General features: G+C 34.4%; 1 protein-coding gene across 2 annotated transcripts; it reads right to left on the bottom strand.

Moving 5' to 3' along the window:
• Window positions 1–5,964: 5,964 nt before the first annotated feature.
• LOC114375834 (TBC1 domain family member 15-like) lies at window positions 5,965–21,820 on the bottom strand. 2 transcript variants are annotated; one of them, XM_028333696.1, is made up of 15 exons: window positions 21,580–21,814; window positions 21,209–21,379; window positions 21,086–21,137; window positions 20,900–21,007; window positions 17,082–17,166; window positions 16,410–16,464; window positions 15,746–16,141; window positions 11,670–11,729; window positions 9,904–10,002; window positions 9,702–9,812; window positions 8,633–8,704; window positions 8,417–8,533; window positions 7,784–7,933; window positions 7,071–7,171; window positions 5,965–6,427 (listed from the first exon to the last, which is right to left on the bottom strand). In XM_028333696.1, exons 1-15 carry the CDS (start codon window positions 21,640–21,642, stop codon window positions 6,097–6,099), a joined length of 1,971 nt encoding a protein of 656 aa, XP_028189497.1. In that variant the 5' UTR covers window positions 21,643–21,814; the 3' UTR covers window positions 5,965–6,096. The 2 variants fall into 2 exon arrangements, with proteins under 2 accessions (XP_028189497.1, XP_028189496.1); XM_028333695.1 differs by having other exon boundaries at window positions 20,900–21,137; window positions 21,580–21,820.
• Window positions 21,821–23,411: the final 1,591 nt, after the last annotated feature.

Genomic DNA, 23,411 nt, shown 5'->3' on the forward strand with positions numbered 1-23,411 from the left:
TCTACAATAGGCGCTACTCCAACCCTCTCTCTAATAGCTCATTTTCTAATTTTATCCTGTCGAGTCTTACCACATATCCACCGCAACATCCTCATCTCCGCTACACCTACTTTAGTCTCATGTTGGCTCTTAACCGCCCAACATTCTGTTCCGTACAAAATCGCCGGTCTTACCGCAGTCCGATAAAACTTTCCCTATAGCTTGATCGGTACCTTTACATCACATAACACCCCCGATGCTTTTCTCCATTTCATCCATCCTGCTTGAATGCGATGATTCACATCCCCTTCAATTTCTCCATCATCCTGTATTACAGACCCAAGATATTTAAACCGTGTGACTTGAGGGATAATATGGTCTCCTATTTTCACCTCTGAGTTAGATACCCTCCTACTTTTGTTGAACTTACATTCCATATACTCCGATTTGCTTCTGCTTAGGCGAAAGCCATGTGTTTCTAGAGCTCGTCTCCAAGTTTCCAACCTCTCATTCAACTCCTCCCTCGACTCTCCAAGGAGGACTATGTCATCTGCAAAAAGCATGCATCTCGACGCTATCTCTTGGATTTGTTCCGTGAGGACATCCAGAATTAAGGTAAAAAGGTAGGGGCTAAGGGTTGACCCTTGATGCAAACCAATTGTGATGGAAAAATCGTCTGACTCTCCACCCTGTGTCCTAACACTAGTCGATACCCTATCATACATATCTTGGATAGTTCGAATATATTAGTTTGTTAAAATACTAATTTTGTTAATAAAGAAAATTATACCTGCGATCTTTTTCTTCTCACTTAATCATTCAATTCATTTTATATCTTTGCTCAATAATAACTTCTAAGTAGGATTCTACTAGCAATTTCAACATGTCATTAGCGTCCTAATATTAAAGATGTCTCGTGTCTCTGAATTTGAACCTTTTTTTTTTTTTTACAAAAAATGACAGGAGTATCAAACAAGGTGTCTCTATCAATTCCCTGTCAAACAAACAAAACAGCATGCAATTCAAGACATGAGTTTCAATTGTCCAACCCAACAAGAAGTCGGAAGGAGGACCACTTTGAGATGAAACCGTCAAAGTTGAAACCCAAAGGCTACATAAATGTATGAATATACTTGGTTGTCCTTTGGATTGGGCAGTTGGAAGGTGAGGAATTACAGAGAGAAGTTAGGGTTCATGTGTTGACATATTGCATGACCTATGAGGGTAGGGTGCATAGGGTATGGAGTGGTTCAAAGTGTGTCTCCTCACTCCATTGGGTTTGCATTTTGTATTTACTGTTTAGTGGGTAGCTAAAGAGGCCAAACAGAAGTATAAGGAGCTTTCAGTGTGAAACAGCCACATCAGGCAAAACTAGAGCACTCATTTATAATTTGGTAGTTTTCAATTCTTTTTTGTGTATCATGCTGACAGCAGGGAATAATAGTTAATTGATTGGCTTGGGTGTTAGGCGCCACTGATTGAAATTTCTGAAAGGATCGGATCATTTGAGCTTCCTCTCAAGACAGAAGGTACAAAGTTTGCTGGACATCACTGGCCTGTACCCTAGACCAGTCTCCAGATACTGATATTGATTAATTAAATGCATGTTTGGATATGTATTTTATAATTATTTAATTGATTTGAAATTATTTTAATTTCATTATAAATCTTGAACTCAAGTTATTCACACCTAATTGGATTAAATATTTTTAAAAGAGGTTGGATGGCTATTTTAGTTTGAATAAGGTTAAAAATGTGAATTTATAGTATGCAATTTTTGTCTGAATAATAAATATTAAAAAAATAATTTTAAAACATATATAATTTTACATGAAAACTTGTAATCAAAATTAATATTTAGTGTATACTTATTAACATGTCATGAGTTTAACTAAAAGTGTACATAAAATAAATAATGTGATTGAGATTATATATGAAACAAATAATAACTAAATTATTGTAAATATTATTGTTGTAGGCAAGTCAAATCATGAAACATGATCTCATAAGCAAGAACTTCAATGAACACAACCCTTGATCTAATCTCCTATTCGAATAGCTCAACAACTCTTAGCCTGAAACGTGTGTTAAATATATTTTCTTCAATGATTTATTCACGTAAAATGTAAATCTCTCAAAGATTTAACAACTTTATCCCGAATTGATCGGAATATTAGAACTAACAAGTAAGATAAAAACTCAAAATCCAAATAGAGAGAATAAAGTGAACATTCATTTTATAGGCACAAAAGAAAAGTCTCAACTTTCGCATTATCTCATTATTAAGGAAATTATAAATATGATTAATTCAAAATATGTAATTAAGATTATTAAATCTAATGTCGAAAAGGTTTTAAAATAATAATTAAGACAATTAAATTTGTATAATAAAAGGCTTTAAAAAAGAAAATTTTTCCATGTTTTGAAACAAGTAGGAATTTTTAAAATAGCTTAAATTAATTTTTTAGTCCTTTATTTTTTTAAATTCAATTTGATCTTTTATTTTTTTTAGTTTAATTTGATTATCTAATTTTTTGTATCGATTTAATTTGATCATTCAGTTTAAATCGTAAGAAATCATATTTTATGATAATTCAAAATCATCATTATCTTAAATAGTCATAAAATATACATTTTTTCTAAAAAATGAATTGATTTTAAAATTTAAAGGATGAAATTGAATTAATTTTAAAAAATAGAAAATCAAATTAAACAAAAAAGTATAAAATTAATTTAAACCTAAATAATAAATTAAAAAACTAAAATATTAATCTAACCTTTAAAACACTCACAAAATACTACAAAAATCACTTGTGATAGCTTTAAATGGTATATATATATATATATATATATATATATATATATATATATATATATATATTTTTTTTTTTACCGAATGTACATATTATTTTTAATCTTAATATTCTCCTCACTTTTTTACAAAAAGAAAAAACACATTCTTCTTAGTTTCATTTGCATTTCTGTCAAATAAAAAAATCGAAAAATCTACCTCAATTTTTTTTTCTCCCGCTTATATCAAACAGAATTACAGACAGCGAAACTCAGCAGAACTTGAAATATTTATTCGTTTTATTTCATGGTCAGAACTCAGAATTGAACAGAGGCTAATTTCTCCAACAACAGGTCCTTAATTAATGAGTTGTTTGTTAGTGACGGTCACTTGGATATGGAGCAGTAGTGAGGAAGTGACGTAAAGTAATTGGACCTTGCACAGAGATGCAAACCAAAAGAAGACAGTCACAGTAACTTGGAAGAAAGTTTGTTCTTCAGCACGTTCGGTAGAGGAGAAAAAAAAAATGAATTGAAAAGAAAATTTTAAATTAAAGTATAAAACGTGAATCTCACATTTTATTGTTTATTTATCTCCTTTTTCATCCTTTTTGGCCGCAAAATGTAGGCAACCTAAATGAGGCATAGTGGGGACTATTAATTGGTTTTACTGTCCTTTGCAAATTTGGTATCCATCAATTTTTAAATCGCAGAAGATTCGGTTTCTCTATTCAAATTTCATTCATCGTCCTTGTCAATGTTTTGAACTTGTAATTATTCCATTTTTTTAATATTATATAATATATTCAATAATTGATATAAAAATAGTACATATATATTAATACAAAAAACTGTATTGCATATTTTACGAAATAAAAAGTTTATCTTAAGGATGTGTGTGTGTGTAATGTTATAGTATTGAAAGCATTTTAAAAAAATATATAGTAAAAAACATTTTAAAAACAGTTTAGACTAGCTAGTTCTGGTTCACTTGCATAAGTTGTCGAGTTTTGGTCAATTTTAGCCGGTTCTTAGATTGACATTTCGCTGCACTAATTTAATTATGTAAGTTGTTATAGCTATACAAATTATTAATAAAACCAACTTAATATTTCATTTGATTAATATTTTTATTTACTTAATGATGACATCAAAATATAATAAAAAATTAAAAAACATATTTTACACCATCACTTTGCAAGACGAAGAGAATAAATGCATCTCCTCAGCAATAAGACGTAAAATGACCAACAATTACAGCCAGAAAAGTTTATCCATAAGGATGTGGAATGAGGATGTGTATTTTCTTTTATTTCCTTTTTTTTTGGGTCAAAATAAGGGTGAGGATAACAACACAAAATAGACAAAAAGAACATGTAAGGCCCATGATACACCCAGCAAATTATTGTAAATTTCAAAAGCCTGGTAATAAATATAGATTTTTTTAATATTTTACAAGTTAATGACTCAAGTAGGATTTAAACATGTGACTTTCACATTATTAGTACGACGCTCTAACCAATTAAGTTAATAGGTCAATTATGTTATAAAATAATTAATGTCGCTATATATAATACTAAAATTTTTAATGTATATTTAATGCACATGTAAATCAACATAACAAAATTTGTAACAATTAATTTGTTTACATATATAAATTTTTATAAAACCTATGATTTTTATTTAAAATATATATGTAAAAAAATACATTATTAGATCAAAATTAATTGTAATAAGTTTTTGGCCTTATTATAATTAATTTTGATCTAATAATGTATTTTTTTACATATATAAATTTTAAATAAAAATTATAGGTTTCATAAAAATTTATATATGTAGAACAATTAATTATTAGATCAAAATGAATTGTCACAAAATTTATTATGTAAATTTACACGTGCATTAAATATATATTAGAAATTTTAGTGTTATATATAGCGATATTAATTATTTTATGACATAATTGGCTTATTAGCTCAATTGGTTGGATGGATTGCCAATCCGTGTACGAATTATGTGTTACGGATTGCAAAACTTATGAATTATGAATTCGTAAGCTTATTATTATGGATTTTGAATCTGTATGTTTATTAGCAGAGTACTTTCAGAATTCAAAATAATTTGCTGGGTGTACTAGAAGAATGCTAGGTGCATGAAGCAATTGCCGTATGAGTTTTCTAGTTGGGGTCGGACAAAGGGCCTTGTTTGATGGGGAGACAACCGTATAAGCAAGTGGTACAAGCCCACAAGGTTCATGGACCGCTACGGGGGCAAAGCATAAAAAGGTAGACCTCCAAGATAGAAAAATGGAAAAAGAAAAAGACCTTGCAAAGTGCAAATCTTCTGTGAGTTTAAAAGGGAAAAAAAAAAAACCTCACTTGATACGCCATATATTATATATATTAAATGCCTGAGACTATTCCATAGTGAACATTGACTGGAATGCTCTTCTGAGTAAGTCAAAGTCTTGGTTCTTCTATGGCAATGAACTTCTCCGACGGGGTGTGAAAAATAAATTCGTATCTACAGAAGGCATTCTAACACTTAATAGAAATTCCACCAAAGAGACGATATGCAGGAAATGCAATGTCTTGGTGTAAGGACATAGAAACTTTATTCTAGACAATGTGTGACCTATTCAAGAATCCTATAACCTCATTGCAGTAACTCTTCAAATCTATCAATTTATATTTCACTGTACGAGTTCAATAATCCAAATTTTTTGCACTCACACCAAACAATAAATACCGCCACATCTTTGATTGTGAAGTGGATGTATGTTCTTCTCTCTTTTTATACATGATTGTGGGGTTATCCATTTTTTTTCAACAAGCAAAACTTTATCAATGATATGGTACAACATAGCACAAGATGTGCCGAAAAGGTTGGCATCGCAAAGATATAATAAAGATTATTCATACGCAATACTCATTTTTAGACATTAGTTACTCTCATGGTTAGTTGAAAACCGAATTCATAGTTCAGTGTCCTGAATCATGCTAAAATGGTAGATGAGTGACTAATAACTTTTTATTCTTAAGATCAAGTTGAATGATAGTTTAACAAAAGATTTTTTTTTTAAATAAGGTTATTAAAATTAAATAATGTTAACTTTCTTAATTAATGTGAATTAGTTTTTTTTAATTTATTTTGCATTCAAGATTGGAAGGAAGGAGAAATGATGCGCTTAGAATCAAAGGACAACAAATATGATTAAAGAAATGCATTTAATATGCTAACAACGTATTTAAACTGGAATGAGGAAATACACAATTAGGTTGATATATTCAAGTATCACCAAACAATTTATTATAAATGTGAATTTATTTACAATATTTCATCTTGTTCTTGTTGGGCGTAAAAAGAACCATCTTCAACAGGCAACGATGGTGGGGTTCCGGGAGGTATGCGAGCAGCACCGTTCTCACCAGCACATATGCATAGAGCCTCTGCATCTCTGAGGGTTGCATCAAGGTTGATGTGACCACTTAGCTCATTAATAAACTTCAAAAGGGTGTCGAAGTCCATTTCCTCTCCAATTATTTTACCACGATATCGTTTCAAGATTGCCACACATACATACAGGTGCAGATGCTCAGACGGATAATGTGTCCATAAAACTTCCCACAAGCGCATTGTTTTCTCGTACTCAAACTCCCTGAAATGTCACAACCAATATTGTTTAGTTGTCTAAGTATGTGTTGTAGATAAATGTTTTAGATAACTCTAGGCAAGGCTAGACCTGCCAGACTTGCAATTTGCAAACCGGAAACACTAATAGGACTTTTTTGGTTACAAAACACTAATAAGACTTAATATCAAGTGGATCTGTATGTAATCACTAATCTCCATCAGAAGAAACAGCAAATAAAATCACCTAACTTGTAATCTCTAACATTCTCTATTACTGTTGAGGAAACTACTATCAAGAGAAAAAGAGACTAGACTTATTAAACCTATGAAATTTTGTTCATCGTTGATTAACAGTCACACATTTTGAAGTGTAAGCAAACTATGAGAATATTGGCCAAAAAAAGAAAGCAACTCAGATTAATTAATAGTTGCAATTGAAAGTAGTTTGCAGAGGTGTATTTGATCTTTGGATTCTATCCAACAAAAAGATTTTATTAATTATAGTCAACTGCCTTCTGTGTTATGGTATAGCCAAACTATTTTCAAAAGGTAAGCAGAAAATAACTACATTTGAAACACAAGCTCAGCAATATTAACATCATACGTATTATAGTCAAGTACCAAAAGTTATTGAATGGTAACAAACGAAGAAATTTAAGGAATCTAACCTTTTAAATTGAATCAAAATCCAGCGGAAACAAAAGAAATAATTCAAGCAGTCACGCTGCTTAAAATAGTTATGCAATGGACTATCCAGCAACTCCACCAACTGCAACAAATAAATGTATTAGTTCGGAATGGTAAAGGACACTAAAAGCTAGGAATCATCATAAGCTAGTTACATCAACAAAGCAGGTCAAAGCCAGCAGCACAACCTCTTTATAACTAGCAAAAAATTATGGAAAATCATCGCAATACCCTCATTTTTTAATCTCTCAGGTCTACATCTAAATTATTTAAGCACACCTCTGGACATGCAGACACCTTGCAAGACGAATTCATAATAAGCTTGTGTGCATATACAACAACAGCCAAGCCTTTCCCCACTAAGATGTACACGTGTTAAAATAATGAGATATGATACACATATAAGAAGCTGTACAACAATTTATACAACATCATACTTTGTGTGTATCTCTCTCCTCAATCCTATCATTTATTATAATTTAACTTCAAATTTTGTCCCTTTTATCTCTTTCTCTCTTTCAGTTGTATATTTTACTGTACAACTTGTTGTACAAGTATCATTTCTCAAATAATAAGGCCACTAAAGGCAAGCATAGTGTAAAATTGACCAATAAAAACATGACAACCTAATCATTAAAAATTAATGGTGCGGTGTACTTGAGTGGCATGTAAAGGGGAGAAAGAAGAGAAAAACCTTTGATAGTGCAAAAAGTTGAGAGTGCATGCCGTTTTGATCACGATTAAAATTGGGTCCAAGACGTTCCATTAGAGCAACAAAACACCAAAATGCCTCTGATTCATCATCCATCACAAACAATATTGGAGATAGCAGATCACTCATTCCCTGTAAAACAGCATGTATATAAGATTTCCTAACCTTATGAGATAATAATCCTCAAGGACCACAACTATAACCAGTTTTTTGAATTGGAGGAAGGGGGGAAGACAGCATATGAAAACAAAGAGGCATAATATTCATGGTTTCAAAATATAATTGGTTCAAAAGATAATAACTAATAAGATACTCCTTCCCACTTAAGGGATACAATATAATTCTTTGTTTAATCAAACAAGAGAAAGGGAGGAAGACAGCATATGAAAACAATAAAGAAGCGTAATGATTCATGGTTTCAAAATACACTTGGTTCAAAAAGATAATAGCTATTAAGAAACTCCTCCCTGCTGTAGTGAATACATAAAATATTCTTTGTTTAATCAAACAAGAGAGCTCATAACTTCCGAAAAGGATAAGATCAAAATTTTGGTGTTCAAGATATATGATATTAACAACAGATACAATTAAGTCCAAGATCCACTGCATAGTTACCTGGCAATAACCAAGATCAAAGTTGTAGAATGAATATGTCAACAGGATATCTCGCAGAACATTGACATTTGGATTATCATCGCCTTCATAGAAAGCGAGCGATCTATCAGTTCTCACCTTCAAAAATACAAGATAATTAAAACTAAATAAGAATTATTTATCTTTTCATTTGTAGTCATTTAAATTTGGAATATGTTGCACTAGTTTCCAGCTTACCACATCTTTCTCAATAAGCCCTTTCCTTTCCCTGAATTTTGTGAATCTTTTAGCCTGTGCTGAGGATATACTCTACGGAGAAAAATACTTAACAAATTTATAATTTGAAAAAAGGCTTAGCTGAGAGCATATAGAATTACAGCAGAAAAACAATGTAAAAAAAGATAGTAATATCCATTACGAGAATTCATAATCACAAGGGTACAACAACAACAACAACAACGCCTTATCCCACTAGGTGGGGTCGGCTACATGGATCAACTTCCGCCATAATGTTCTATCAAGTACCATACTTCTATCCAAACCATTAATTTCGAGATCCTTTTTGATAACCTCTCTTATAGTCTTTTTGGGTCTTCCTCTGCCTCGAATTGTTTGTCTTCTCTCCATCTGGTCTACTCTCCTCACTACAGAGTCTACCGGTCTTCTCTCTACATGCCCAAACCACCTAAGTCTATTTTCCACCATCTTCTCTACATGCCCAAATCACAAGGGTATTGATTGAAAAAGAAAACAAACTTTGGCATCAACAAATAGATGAGTAAATCCAGGTTCAGACTTCAGATCATCATATTTCAGTAACTGGCAGGGTTAGGGTATGCATTTAATCATTTATCAGCTTCATATTTTCTTTAGGGTCGCATGCATAACCCAGTTCAATGTGGCTAGCAGTAACTAAGGAAAATCGAGTCAAACTTGGTTCCATGTGAGAAAAAAAAAATCACCTGATGTAAGTGCAATGTGGTCACAAATGGTTTTGCTATCTTTGACTGAAATCTAATTTGTTCACACCCATATTGGATATTTTATCATCAGTTTTGCATCAATACACTTAACAGCTTATGAATGTAAACTCAAGCATGGAACTAATTTACATATTTGGCAAACTATAAACTGAAGGTATTGCAGATCATCTCATGAAATTGGGATAAAAAGTATTACATGGGACACAGGCCTCCATATAATTAGTTGCACCCAACTTATGATTTAATTTTTTCTTCAAGAGAATAGTAGGAAAGCAGAAAGAGAAGAACGTCAATGAAAAAGAATGGTAAGAGCGAATGAAAACCTGCCACTGGTTCTTTATGTTCACATATTCTGACTTCTTAACTGACTTCAGGAATTCTCTCTCAGCATATGTCGATTCATATGGATAATATCCCAAAAGCAAACCCCATACCTATCATTTAGGTATAAGCTTTATCAGATGAAGAACATGTTTTAATTTATAATCAAAATGCTTAAGCCTAAAACACATTACATACACAAACCTCATTTCGTAATTTGTGGTCAAGTCCACCATAAAATACTCTTTTTCTCAAAGCTTCTGAATCTGTGACTCGTCCTTCAGAATCCATGAAGGTAATCCACTGCAGATGTTTAACCCCAATAATAATTAGCAAGCATCTGAAAATTTTCAGGATAAATCTTTTATGTAATAACATGACTGGTATCCCTCAACAATTCTTGCAATTAGCATAGCTATAAGAAACATACATCAGTCGAATGATTGTAGCTAGAAAAATATTTCATTTCAATATTGCCTCATGGGCATCACACCAAAACTAACACATAAGCTGTCACCTCAGCTTCAGAATGCTCCTTTTTGGCAAAGTATGGTAAAAAATGATTCAATGGTATGTTTGAGAAGGAGGTTTTGAAGGGAAAGAGAAGAAACTATAAATGTTTCATTTCAGGAAAATATTCTCTAAGTTAAAAAATTATTTAGAATGAATTAATGAAAGACAAAATTATAGATTATCATAAAATCTTCTAATCCCTTGCTCATTAATATAAACTTTATCTTAGAAATTGGTCTTAGGGCCTAACTCAATCCCGCAAAACCGGCTTGCGAGGCGAGGATTGCTCAAGCTTTATAATTATAAACTCTTTTTAAGCCATATCTTTAGTAAATGTGGGATTAAACCACTACCTTGAGGCTGCAATTAAGACAACCCCCAAAGAAGCTAAGGGTGACACAATTACGGCAGCTTTCCAACACTTTCATATAATTCTCAATTCAAAAATGAAAATTTTACCCACCTACCATTTTCCCCTCAAAATTGTCCATCCAAAAGTGCACAGAAAGGAATTGACCAGAAGTCTATCCATAATGACACCCTTTAAGTTTTCAAAATTAATGAAAACTAAAATATAAACCAGATCAAAAAATGAACAAAAACTGATTGAATTTTCATACAGAACAAATTGTGATGGTAAGAATTTGGCGTCGTCCATGATTGTCAAAGACACTAGTACATGCAAGTATACCATCTATGCACATGTAAAAATGTGTCAAAGCTGCTTTCTTTCCATTTCAAAGTCCACATTTACAGGGATAAGAAACTCCCTCATAATGCAGTTTAAATTGTTTTAAGTTCCTTTTTTTTCCCTTCTAAAACACAAAGTTGTCCCACTTCTGGCCTGATATTACTACATCACAGTAAAAATTAAATTATTAGGGTAAACTATGAATATTCCCCTTGATGTTTCAGCCATTTTTAATTTTCATTTATAAAGCTTATTTTGTAACACAATTTCCTTTGGGTTAGAATGAAAAAGTTAAATTATATTAGTTTTTAATGTCCCATAGATCATGTGAGAAGCAACTGCTCAGAAGGTTGGGTACCTTGTGGGCTGGCTCAACTACTATGGGATGTTAAATCTTAATAGAATTTAATGTTTTAAAGATTTTTTTAAAGGCATGTTATTTAAGATAAAGAAAAAAAATGTTTATATATTTACGGGGGGGGGGGGGGGGGGGGGAGTCAAAAGAACAAAGTTAATTGAAGCTTGCAAACAATTAAACCAAAACCATCATACTGACCATCTAACTTTTGGTTCAGTCATTGACAAGAAGGGAAAATCCTTCTAGATTGCATCATTTGCAAAAGCAACAATAAGCAAAAGTTGCACATTTACAATATCAATAATCATCATGACAAGAACATTTGCAAGACAAATTCATATATATAATATGATGATGTTAAAAACCTAGATAAGAAATAATATCTTTTATAAAATATACAGCTCATACCTCTTCAGAACCCAAAGGGGGTTGCCTGGGTTTTCCCCATACTAGTGATAAGTTATCAAACTGCCAAAAGAGAAACAAAAGACGATGTCATTAATGTTATGCAATGTAAAAAGGAACAGGGGGAAAAAGGCCCAATAATTTTTTTCAAATATGAGCACTATCCTAAATCTTCATAACAATAGACACTAAATAGGATATTATCTCCATGACAATCAGACTATTCATAACAGCTATATCAACACAAATTTACAGATGCTACCAAGTTACCACATGGACAAGCAAATATCAGACAATTTTCAATACAGTCAGCATGACCTTGAACAAATCCTAGCAGCTTACAATAATATGCACACCTTTTAAATTCCAAAGCTGTGCACATGTTGCCAACTTGTTGATTGAGATGCTACAACAACAACAACAACAACAACAACAACGCCTTATCCCACTAGGTGGGGTCGGCTACATGGATCAACTTCCGCCATAATGTTCTATCAAGTACCATACTTCTATCCAAATCATTAAGTTCGAGATCCTTTTTGATAACCTCTCTTATAATCTTTTTGGGTCTTCCTCTGCCTCGAATAGTTTGTCTTCTCTCCATCTGATCTACTCTCCTCACTACAGAGTCTACCAGTCTTTTCTCTACATGCCCAAACCACCTAAGTCTATTTTCCACCATCTTCTCTACAATAGGCGCTACTCCAACCCTCTCTCTAATAGCTTCGTTTCTGATTTTATCCTGTCGAGTCTTACCACACATCCACCGCAACATCCTCATCTCCGCTACACCTACTTTATTCTCATGTTGGCTCTTGACCGCCCAACATTCTGTTCCGTACAAAATCGCCGATCTTACCGCAGTCCGATAAAACTTTCCCTTTAGCTTGATCGGTACCTTTGCATCACATAACACCCCCGATGCTTTTCTCCATTTCATCCATCCTGCTTGAATGCGATGATTCACATCCCCTTCAATTTTCCCATCATCCTGTATTACAGACCCAAGATATTTAAACCGTGTGACTTGAGGGATAATATGGTCTCCTATTTTCACCTCTGAGTTAGAAACCCTCCTTCTTTTGTTGAACTTACATTCCATATACTCCGATTTGCTTCTGCTTAGGCGAAAGTCATGTGTTTCTAGAGCTTGTCTCCAAGTTTCCAACCTCTCATTCAACTCCTCCCTCGACTCTCCAAGGAGGACTATGTCATCTGCAAAAAGCATGCATCTCGGCGCTATCTCTTGGATTTGTTCCGTGAGGACATCCAGAATTAAGGTAAAAAGGTAGTGGCTAAGGGTTGACCCTTGATGTAAACCAATTGTGATGGGAAAATCGTCTGACTCTCTACCCTGTGTCCTAACACTAGTCGATACCCTATCATACATATCTTGGATAGCTCGAATATATGCGACCCTAACCCCTTTCTTCTCTAGAGCTTTCCACAAAATCTCTCTAGGCACTCTATCATACGCTTTCTCCAAGTCAATAAAAATCAAGTGCAAGTCTTGTTGGGCCATGCGATATTGCTCCATCACCCGCCGTAATAAATAAATCGCTTCCATGGTCGACCTTCCCGGCATGAAACCAAATTGATTCTCAGTAACTTGAGTCTCCTTTCTTAATCTCCGTTCGATCACTCTTTCCCATAATTTCATGGTATGACTCATGAGCTTGATTCCCCTATAATTTGCACAATTTTGTATATCCCCCTTGTTCTTATAGATTGGCACTAACGTGCTTCTCCTCCATTCCTCCGGCATGCGTTTTGACCTCATAATTTCGTTAAAGAGTTCGGTGAGCCACTCAAGACCTCTATCTCCAAGAGTTTTCCACACTTCAATAGGTATGTTGTCTGGCCCCACCGCCTTACCATTACTCATTCTTTTCAACGCTTCATTTACTTCCTGTTTCTGAATCCGACGATAGTACTTATAGTTCCGGTCCTCTTCTCTTGTGTCTAGACTGCTAGAGTCATATCCATATCCATCATTAAATAAGTTGTGGAAATACACCTTCCACCTTTCCTTGATATCTTTTTTATGCACTAAGACTTTGCCTTCTTCATCCTTAACACACTTTACTTGATCCAAATCTCTAGTCTTCCTCTCTCTACCCTTAGCAAGCCTATATATAGATCTTTCTCCGTCCCTGGTTCCTAGAGCTTGGTATAGTCCGTCAAAAGCTTGGGCTCTTGCCTCACTCACCGCCTTTTTGGTTTCATTTCTAGCTATCTTATACTTATCCCAAGTTTCAGAATTTCTACACCTAGACCACTCCTTGAAACACTCCTTTTTTACTCTAACTTTGCTCTGAACATTTTCATTCCACCACCACGATTCTTTACCCCTAGGTCCAAAACCTCTAGATTCACCCAACGTCTCTTTAGCCACTTTAATAATCCCTTGGGACATCTTGTTCCACATATCATTTGCACTTCCTTGTGATTGTCCACACCAACCCTCCCATATCTTTTGTTGAAAGATTCCCTGTTTCTCACCCTTCAAGTGCCACCATTTGATCCTTGGTGCTACCATAGGACTTCTTCTCTTTGCCCTATCTCTAATTCTTACATCCATAACCAAAACTCTATGTTGGGTAGTCAAGCTCTCTCCCGGGATAACTTTACAGTTCAAGCAATACTTTCTATCAGACTTCCTGATAAGGAAGAAATCTATCTGAGAACATGTCCCTCCACTTTTGTAAGTGATAAGATGTTCCTCTCTTTTCTTAAACCATGTATTGGCTATAGAAAGATCCAAAGCCTCCGAAAACTCCAAGATGGATTTACCCTCCCCATTCATCTCCCCTAGGCCAAAACCCCCATGCACCCCCTCAAAACCTCTAGCCACGCTACCTACATGTCCATTGAGATCCCCTCCTAGGAAAACTTTCTCTCCTTGGGGTATATCCTGAAGTACCCCTTCTAGATCCTCCCAAAATTTTACCTTAAAGTGTTCTGCTAACCCAACCTGAGGTGCGTACCTACTAATAACATTAAAGGTGTCCTGTCCCACTACCAATTTTAAGACTATGATACGATCTCCTACTCTTCTTACATCCACGACATCCTTCTTCCACTCCTTGTCCACAATAATCCCTACCCCATTTCTTGATCGGATTTTTCCCGTATACCACAGCTTAAATCCCGAGTTGTCTAATTCTTTCGCTTTTTCACCTGTCCACTTAGTTTCTTGTAGGCACATAAAATTGATCTTCCTCCTCACCATAACATCCACTATTTCCATAGATTTTCCAGTAAGTGTGCCTATATTCCATGTACCAAAGCGAATCCTCCTGTCATGAACTAGCTTCTTTACCCACACCCGTTCACGAAAATGTGGGAACCCTTGCTTACTTTTCACTACATCCGGGCGGCGATGCAGCGGCTCTTGCTCTTTTGACACTGTACTCGAGCCATACAGCGCGTTGCTTCCGGGCAACGACCTAGCATTCACATTATTACGTAATTGATCCATGTCATAGAGATTCGACAAAGTTTAACGTTGATTGAGATGCTACAGATGGTAAAATTTTGAAAAGCTAGTTGTTAGTCTTTGGGACTGGGTTTTGTAAAATATTAAAATACTCCAAATTTTACCATGAATGTCTTCTCCTTTTCAAATATTAATGTCTTTCTTCAATGAAGCACTTATCGATTCATATTGCCTCAACAAGTTAAATCACCTTGTGTTTTGTTTGACTATATTGCTAGTAGCCAATAAAACTGTAAAAGTAACCCAGAAGCTTCATAAGGGCATCAGTTTCCAAAAAATACAAGGAAAATAAAGCAAAGAATTCCTATGTTAATGAAGATGTATATCATCATTCCACCAAACTATACACAACAGGGGACCCTTAGACATACATGTAGATTCATGATTATCAATGCCATCTCACGGTTTAATTGGAAGTTAATTAGGTTAATTGGAAGTTAATTATGTTCAGTGTAGAAGATATCAACAAAGTAGGCACCAAACATATCTAATCAAAATAATTTTGCGCCTAACAACACAAGTTTACTATCAGATAGTAAGCTAAAATTTACAATAGCAAGGCCAAAGAAAAAGAGGTTACCTCCTGAGAATCCAAGGCAACAGGACTTTCATCAGAGGTATTTTCCTCAACATTGGAAGACTTCTTAGGGTGATCAAGGTTAGTCTGGATATGGGTCCTCCTGTCAATGGGACTAAATCCATTACTCTGGTTTTCTCCAAAAAGTTGTGAAGTTGTTTCACGGGCAAATCTTGTGACAAGAGAAAACTTCTCTAAAACTTGAATAGAGAGGTCTCGAGCAGGATCTACTTTATGTCTTGGCTTCCCGTGGAACTGATTAACACTAAATCTTCCATCATTGGCACCATTATCAGCCCTTTCTTGGTTCTCAATCAAAATGGATTCATCAACTGACGTATTTGAAGGTCCACATGTAAGGGGAACAGCTCTGGGCATCTCCAAGGAAGACAAAGTCCTCTGGAAGTCAATCCAAGCATTTAGAGAATTTAGCAGTGCAATTAAAATGGCATAATAACAAGAGAGACTTTAGAGACCTAAGGGAATTCTAGATGTAAGCATTTTCATTCTTCTCATCTTTCTAGCTAGAAGAACAAGTATAACATTGGGACTATGAAAATAAAAGAGGAACAAGTTACTCATGGTCTTCTATCACAAAGGATAGCATGAATCTATGATTCGGTAGTAAAAAACAAACAAATCCACTTGAATATCACACCACTCATACCTGCAGTGTATTCTGAAAATCATTCACAAGGAATACGTTGGCATCTTCTTCAGATCTAAAATGCAGCACAACATGAAATGAAAGAGAGATATTTAGAATTTAAAATATGTATATATTCAGCATGCAAATAAGATTATAATAACAAATTTACAAGAAAAAAATGATAGAAATGTGCTGCAAATATAATATTATTATTCTTGATGCAATAAACATGATCAAGAATCTCGAAGTGTAAATGTTCTATTGGAATCATGCCAGCAATAAAGAGTGATCTTGATGCACATAAAAGAGGAAAAGACTAGTGTATATCTGTAAATAGTCTCAGTCTGCATGCATAAAACATAGGCATGATGATGATTCTCCATCATTTCAAAAACACTGTGCTTATAAGGAAGTCATGAATGTGACACACCTGATAACTTGCTCAAAACTAAGAATGGTCAAGTCTTGCACATAATACATGGTGATGTCATAAAAATCATTTTGCTGACAATCAAATAATGCCCAATTGTAGGTTCATCAATTTCATACACAGAACACAGTGTAACAAAAACACCATTTATAAATCCACAGAAACAAAAGCAGTGGCAACAACTAGCTACAAAAGATTGGTTATTGCATTATTAAATGAAAAAAAATAAAAATTGTAAGGGCATGCAATCTGGGGCTAACCTCACAAGAAGAACATGTTGCTTTATTGTAGCAAGGAATTCTTTGACTCCTCCACTATAAAAATATAATGGAGGATGAGCAAGTCCTGCAAAATTTTATTCACACAAGATTGAATTGTAGAACACAGAATTTAAGGTATAGACTGAGTCAAATATCTAGAGCTGCCATAGATATAAATAGTGTCTCCAAACAAACACAAACATCTTATTTTCCAAATCATTGTTATCCAGAATACTTTAAAATACTACTTATTTAACAGAGATCATGTCACGAATGCGTCATAATGCTAATAGATCTTCAAAGAGAAACCATACAGCCAGCAACCGAGTGCAGCAGCTATGTTTGAAGCCTATATCATGGTAGTGCTGCTATAGCATGCGAAAAGCTGCTATTTTGGCTGGCTATGTGCGATATTGAAAACCGCTCTGGCAGTTCTGCTATTTGAATCCCAAAGCGACCCAGGGCGACTTTGCTTGGTTATCTTGCTATAGCAGTATAGCGCTATTGACTACTATGACTAAAAAGGAAAGATATGTCATTTTTAAAATATTTTATATAACAAATTTTTAAATACACTAAATCTTATTTTTCAACTATCATATTACAAGTATCTTGCAGTACCCTCTTCCTAAGTTATTCAAAAGTTATTCTATTCCTACGTTCATGCACCACAGTAAATCAGTGTTATAAACCAGCCGGTCAGACCGGTTCAACAGCAATCCGGTGACCTAACCAAACCGATTTTGCTATTGGACCGTTCATGCATGTGGCCCAGGATGACCTGGCCGGTTTTGAGGGAACCCGGCGACCCGGCTGGTTTTACAAACCCGGACTGGGCTCTGCACACAAAAAAATAAAATTGGACCACCTCTATGACATCGTTTTGATGTCTCATTATTATCAACCCAAAAAGAACTTCAGTGCGTTTGAGACTGAGTGTTTGGCAATTGGCACTATCCCTAAAAATCTCGCCGCTGCAGCCAAAGACCCCTTCTCTTCATCTTCATTCTTCACGCTCGAACTCGTCGCCGCAGCTCGCCACCGCACCTGGTCTGCAACTCGTTGGTCGCCGTGCACCTGCCACTTGGGTTTGCAACTCGCCGCAACGCCACGACGCTGCACACCTGGGTCTGCACTCACCGCCGCACCTTGGTCTCATTTCCAGTGGTGGTGAGTTCTCCACTTCTCCTTCACCTAGCTCCAACTCTATTTGTTGCTTGGATATTCTCAGTTATGGAATTTACTCTATACAGTGAAGCTAGCTGAGATACTTGAGTCTTGTAATCCAAGTTGTGGCACATCAGAAACTACTAATGCAAACCATTGGAATTGTTTCCTTACAAAATTCTTCTTTGATTCACTGAAAATGTAAAATAAAAAATTTGCAGCTTTGGAGTTCGCCTGCTGGTTATGAAGTGAATTCAATGTTTTTTTTATATGCTGCTCTAATGCTTTGAGTGCTTTGTTTGTTATTCATGATGCTAAGTTTCCTTGCATTTTATTTTACAGCACCCATGTTTGATGAAATGCCACCATTCCTTTTTCACTTACAATGATAATTGTGGATGATACCACTCTTAGTTTACATTAATTATTTCCACGTGCCATTATCTGTGTCCACTCAAGCATTCCAAAAAAGATTTTATTTGTACAAGAATGCTCAGTTTTAATAGTTTGTTGATTTTGTCACTATAAATTTAATGCACAAAAGCTAGAGAGACACATGTATGGAATTTGGGTCTCAATTCAACAATTATGTTTGACGTGCTGAGAATGTGTATAATCTTTGTATATCCACTATCCAGTTCTCTAATAGTTTGCATAGCTACGAAGGTCTGAAAATCCAAGTTAACGTACTTAATTGGAATTAAATACCATATATGATCACTAACTAATTAAGTTAGTCTTTTTACAATTTTAGTTATTTGGAATTTCTTTGATTGTTAATGTTTGCAATTAGACTTGAAGATGTCATTTGTTGAAGGTCCATCTTCTAAAGAAGCATCCACTCCAAATACTTCTTAGAATGTTAGAGGGAAAAATGATCTAGCTTGAGGACATTGTAAACAAATTAATGAGGGTGCTACAAAAGTGACAATGATGTGTATTTATTGTGATAAACGGGTTAAGGAAGGTGGTATTAATAGGTTTAAGGCTCACTTGGCTGGACAAAAAGGCCAAGTAGAGGCTTGCAAGAAGGTTCCTGCTGATGTCCAACATCAAATGAAGCAACTACTTGAACAGTTTGAAAAAAACAAGAAAAGAAAAGTGCAAGAAAAATCTGACGAAAGTAATACATTTGAAATAGATGAAGACCCTATTATTCATTCATTATTCTTGTTATGTTCGTTATGGATTATTCTTGATGAGACAACATACAAGTGAGAGAGATATACTTCGTCCAGCTCCAACTTGGTTTGCAACTAATTTCATTGCCTTGCAAAGCATATTGGCTCAGAATGATGCATTGAGAGCTATGGTGACATCTTGGGAATGGATAGGCTCAACTTATGTCAAAGACTCCAAAGCTAAAAAATTTGTGGAACAAATCTTGGACTCGTTTTTGGAAACAATGTGCTGATATTGTGAAGCTTACAAAGCCATTGTTTCGTGTGTTACGTATTGTTTACAGTGAAAATAAACCTGCCATGGGTTTTCTTTACCAAGCTATGTATAAGGCTAGAGAGAAGATGGTTAGGAGGTTTTAGAGAAATAAGAGGAAAGTGGAGCCTTACTTGGAGGTCCTTGATAGGTGTTGGGATTCATAGCTTCACGATATTGGAGCTTAATGACCTTGTTTATGTTCGTTACAACTTGTGGTTACAACAAAGGTATTATTATATTGATTATGCTTTGATTGTTTACCTATTTTGCTTGAATTTTTATTTTTATTTTTATTTTTGATATATGAGCATTTTGATGAATTTAGGAATCGAATAAGGCAGCAAAATTATGACCCAATCAATTTGGAAACCCTTGATGACCATTCTAATTGGGTGTTGGAGGAGTCACCACCATTCTTAACTCATTAAGAGGTGAAGGTTTTACGTAATGATGTTGCAAACATATCCACCCAATCAACTTCAGATGATATTGGTATGTTTCTTTATAACATTAGTATTTATTAAGTACCACTTACGTACTTATGTTAATTGCTAATGATGTTGCCATAGAAAAATTAAATCTAGATGAAAATGAGGATGATGATTTGCCACAACCACCAGACAACACCAAGGAAGATGTTAATCCAAATGAAAGCAATATTAGTGAAGAGTCTCGTTCTTTTGATGGAGAAATCACTTGAAGTTGACCCAACATTGGCTCCTTGGATATAAATTATGGATGTTGTCATGTTGATGCTATTTGTGTTTTCATTTTAAAACTTATTTATGGACTTATGTAATTGTGTTATTGAATTATTATTTGTGTACTTGTGTATCAACTTTAATACTTCAATTGTTATTTTGGATTTTGGAGTACAAATGGATTTTTCTTAATCAAATAATATTAGTTATATACTTATAATATATATATATATATATATATATATATATAATTTTGATTTTTTTTTAATATATAATAGACCAAACCGGATCAATTAATAACCCACCGGTTGGACCACCAACTCACTACCTCGATCGAGTCAATGACTAGATTGGTTTTCATAACATTGCAGTAAATCACATGGAGATTTAAATACACAATATTAATAAACTACCTGGTTTATGGAAAGCAGGATAGACCGATAGAGAACAAAACCATGATTTAACAAAAACAAAAAAAATATAAAACCCACTATTTCATCAACAGAAATTCACCTGATGATAGAACAACAATGACATATTGCCACCCAAAAGCAGGATTATGCCTCCGGATGGACCTGATGTCTGTGAAGGGCACCGCCCTTATGATATAAAGGTTTCTGTCTAAACAAGAAAGTAGAACAAAATCAACATATAGAGCATATTTCACAAGGCAGCAAAGTCGTCCAGAATGTAAACTACCTTTATCAGACAGCCTGGCCTCTGAACTATGCGCTTTGTAAGGTATCCAAGTCTACATGCAAAAAGAATAAATAACAAAACACTGCCAACCAAAGAGTAACGAAAAAACCAACCAACGATTACCATAGACAAGGACGAGCTTTGCTTAATCAATTTCAGTCTTCCACTGATTCTTTCAGACGCAAACTGAGTCGGATGAATTGCGACATTGTCCTTCAAAAATACAATTTCAGCACCTTCCCGAGGGGAGCTCTGTTTGGCACTGTCACTACGCAGCATCACGCTAGCAGATCCCTAATCCCAATCAATCAAATAAAAATAATCGCAAAGTCAGTTAAATATATATATATACACACACACACATATATATAAAAAAAACAGTGCAATATTGGAGTATTCAATTGAATCGCGGAAACCCTAATTGACATGCAATTTGCTTGAAAGAACCAAAAGAAAACAGGAAATTACGAAGTTAGAAAGGGCGACAGTCTTACTTGTTGTTGAGACGCGGCGTAATCGGCGTCGTCGGATAAATCGTGGAGCTCCGATTCTAGCATCGGCGATTTCGCAGAAAACTATGAGAAAGAAAGAGGGATATCTTCGTAGCGAAGGAAAAAATCCCTGTTGCGGGAAAACGAACAGAATGGAGAGAACGTGACGCTTGTGCTGTTTGTTTGTTACTCGTTTGTCTTCGACGCGGCTACGAAATTCGCTTTTCGGAATGTGCACCGTTGGATGGTTAAAGCATCCGAAATAAACGGCTGAGATGAATGGATTTCCTTTCCTACTAATACTATTTTTTTTCCTTTGGGGCCCACCGGCCCAGTGTTCTTGATACCTGAATTCTTGAACTTTCTTTTCTTCTCCTTCGCCCTTCAGTCCTTCACCACCGCCTTGGCGCCTACTAAGAAACTTCTGTTACATACTTTTTATTTAATTCGCGCATAAAAATTTAATGGATCTTGAAAATTATTTTGGTTGAAGATATTTTACAATTGAAATAGTATTTTTTAAAACTTCCAAAAAAAAAAAAGTAACGTTTAGTCCAAAGTTACTTTTTTTTTTAAAAAAAAACGATAGAGATAAACCCCAATAACTATTAAAAATTATAATAAAACGCAATAGAGGTTACATCAGCCATAATGGCAAGAGCAAGTAAAAATGAGTTACATAAAATATTTGTATCCTATCCTCTATGGATGGAGCATAACTACTTAGAATACATATATCAACTGCTTGGTTGTCTTCTAAAAAAATCACTTAATCTAGACACATTGTATTTTAAGTGATCCTGATGAGACCTAGCCAATGCATCCCAATGTGACCTCAATTCACTTATCAAGCCTTGTATGTGAACACGCATTATAAGAACATTCTAATCAGAAAGTAGTGTCCTTAGAAGTGTTTAAACATCTTGTGTATTGCATCACCTTGTGCCTTTGAGAGGATCAACCTTTACCATTTATTCTCCACATCCCACACCAAGATGAGAGCGATGCTTATTAGAAAAAGGCCACTTTGGTTAGTAATTGGCATCAACCCAAAGTTAGTTATCCTCGCCTAAGTATTAATACTGATGCTCAACCACTCACTTTAGCAAAACCCCGGTTGTCTTATTCCCTTCCAAACTCTTTCAAACCCCGGTCAAGATATTTTATCTTATTTTTCTACATTAACCAAGTATAAAATCCCTAAAGAACTCACTTCTTCTCTTTTGACTTTTGGTGTTCATGGTACTCTCTTGAAGCGTTCAAGCAAAAATTGTGTCTCTTTTCTAGTACTAGATACACATATCTTCTAAGACAAGTCGTAGGAGAGAAGTTCTTCACTACAGTTGTGGTGAAATGGTGGTGATGGTGTGTGTGCGCGCCAAAGTGTCTTTATAGGCCTTTCCTTACTTGATTACGTGGGTGCTTAGATAAAATAAAAAGTGTAATTCTTAAAATTTTAATGTTAGTTAGTATAATTTTCTATTATATTTAAATAGAAATGTTTTTGTAATTTTTCTCTATATAAATAAAAACAACTATATTGAATGAGAGTATTTTTAGGTGTTATTTTTTTATAAATAATATTTTTAGGATTTTTTTTACAAAAGCATTTTCAGGATCTTATTTTTAGATTGAATATAAATATATATTTTTAAAATTACCAATAATTAAAAAGAAATTTATATCATAATATAAATTGCTTGAAATCAATCTAAAATATAATTTACATGTTTAAAAATATTTTTATTACAAATTTAAATTATAATATAATTTATATATTAATAAAAAAAGTAGTTTGGCAATTAAATCAATTCTCATAGTAATTTTTTTTTTAT

Source organism: Glycine soja, chromosome 11 (genome assembly GCF_004193775.1).
Source record: "Glycine soja cultivar W05 chromosome 11, ASM419377v2, whole genome shotgun sequence".
Taxonomy (NCBI): domain Eukaryota; kingdom Viridiplantae; phylum Streptophyta; class Magnoliopsida; order Fabales; family Fabaceae; genus Glycine; species Glycine soja.

Bases quoted from the DNA above. Each gene is read 5' to 3' on its own strand.
- LOC114375834 (XM_028333695.1), bottom strand. From the start codon at position 21,642: ATGCTAGAATCGGAGCTCCACGATTTATCCGACGACGCCGATTACGCC. The intron at 16,465-17,081 runs GTTAGCCCCAGA...GCTGCATTTTAG, and splicing joins CAACATGTTCTTCTTGTGAG to ATCTGAAGAAGATGCCAACG. The intron at 8,534-8,632 runs GTAAGCTGGAAA...GTATTTTTGAAG, and splicing joins GGCTTATTGAGAAAGATGTG to GTGAGAACTGATAGATCGCT.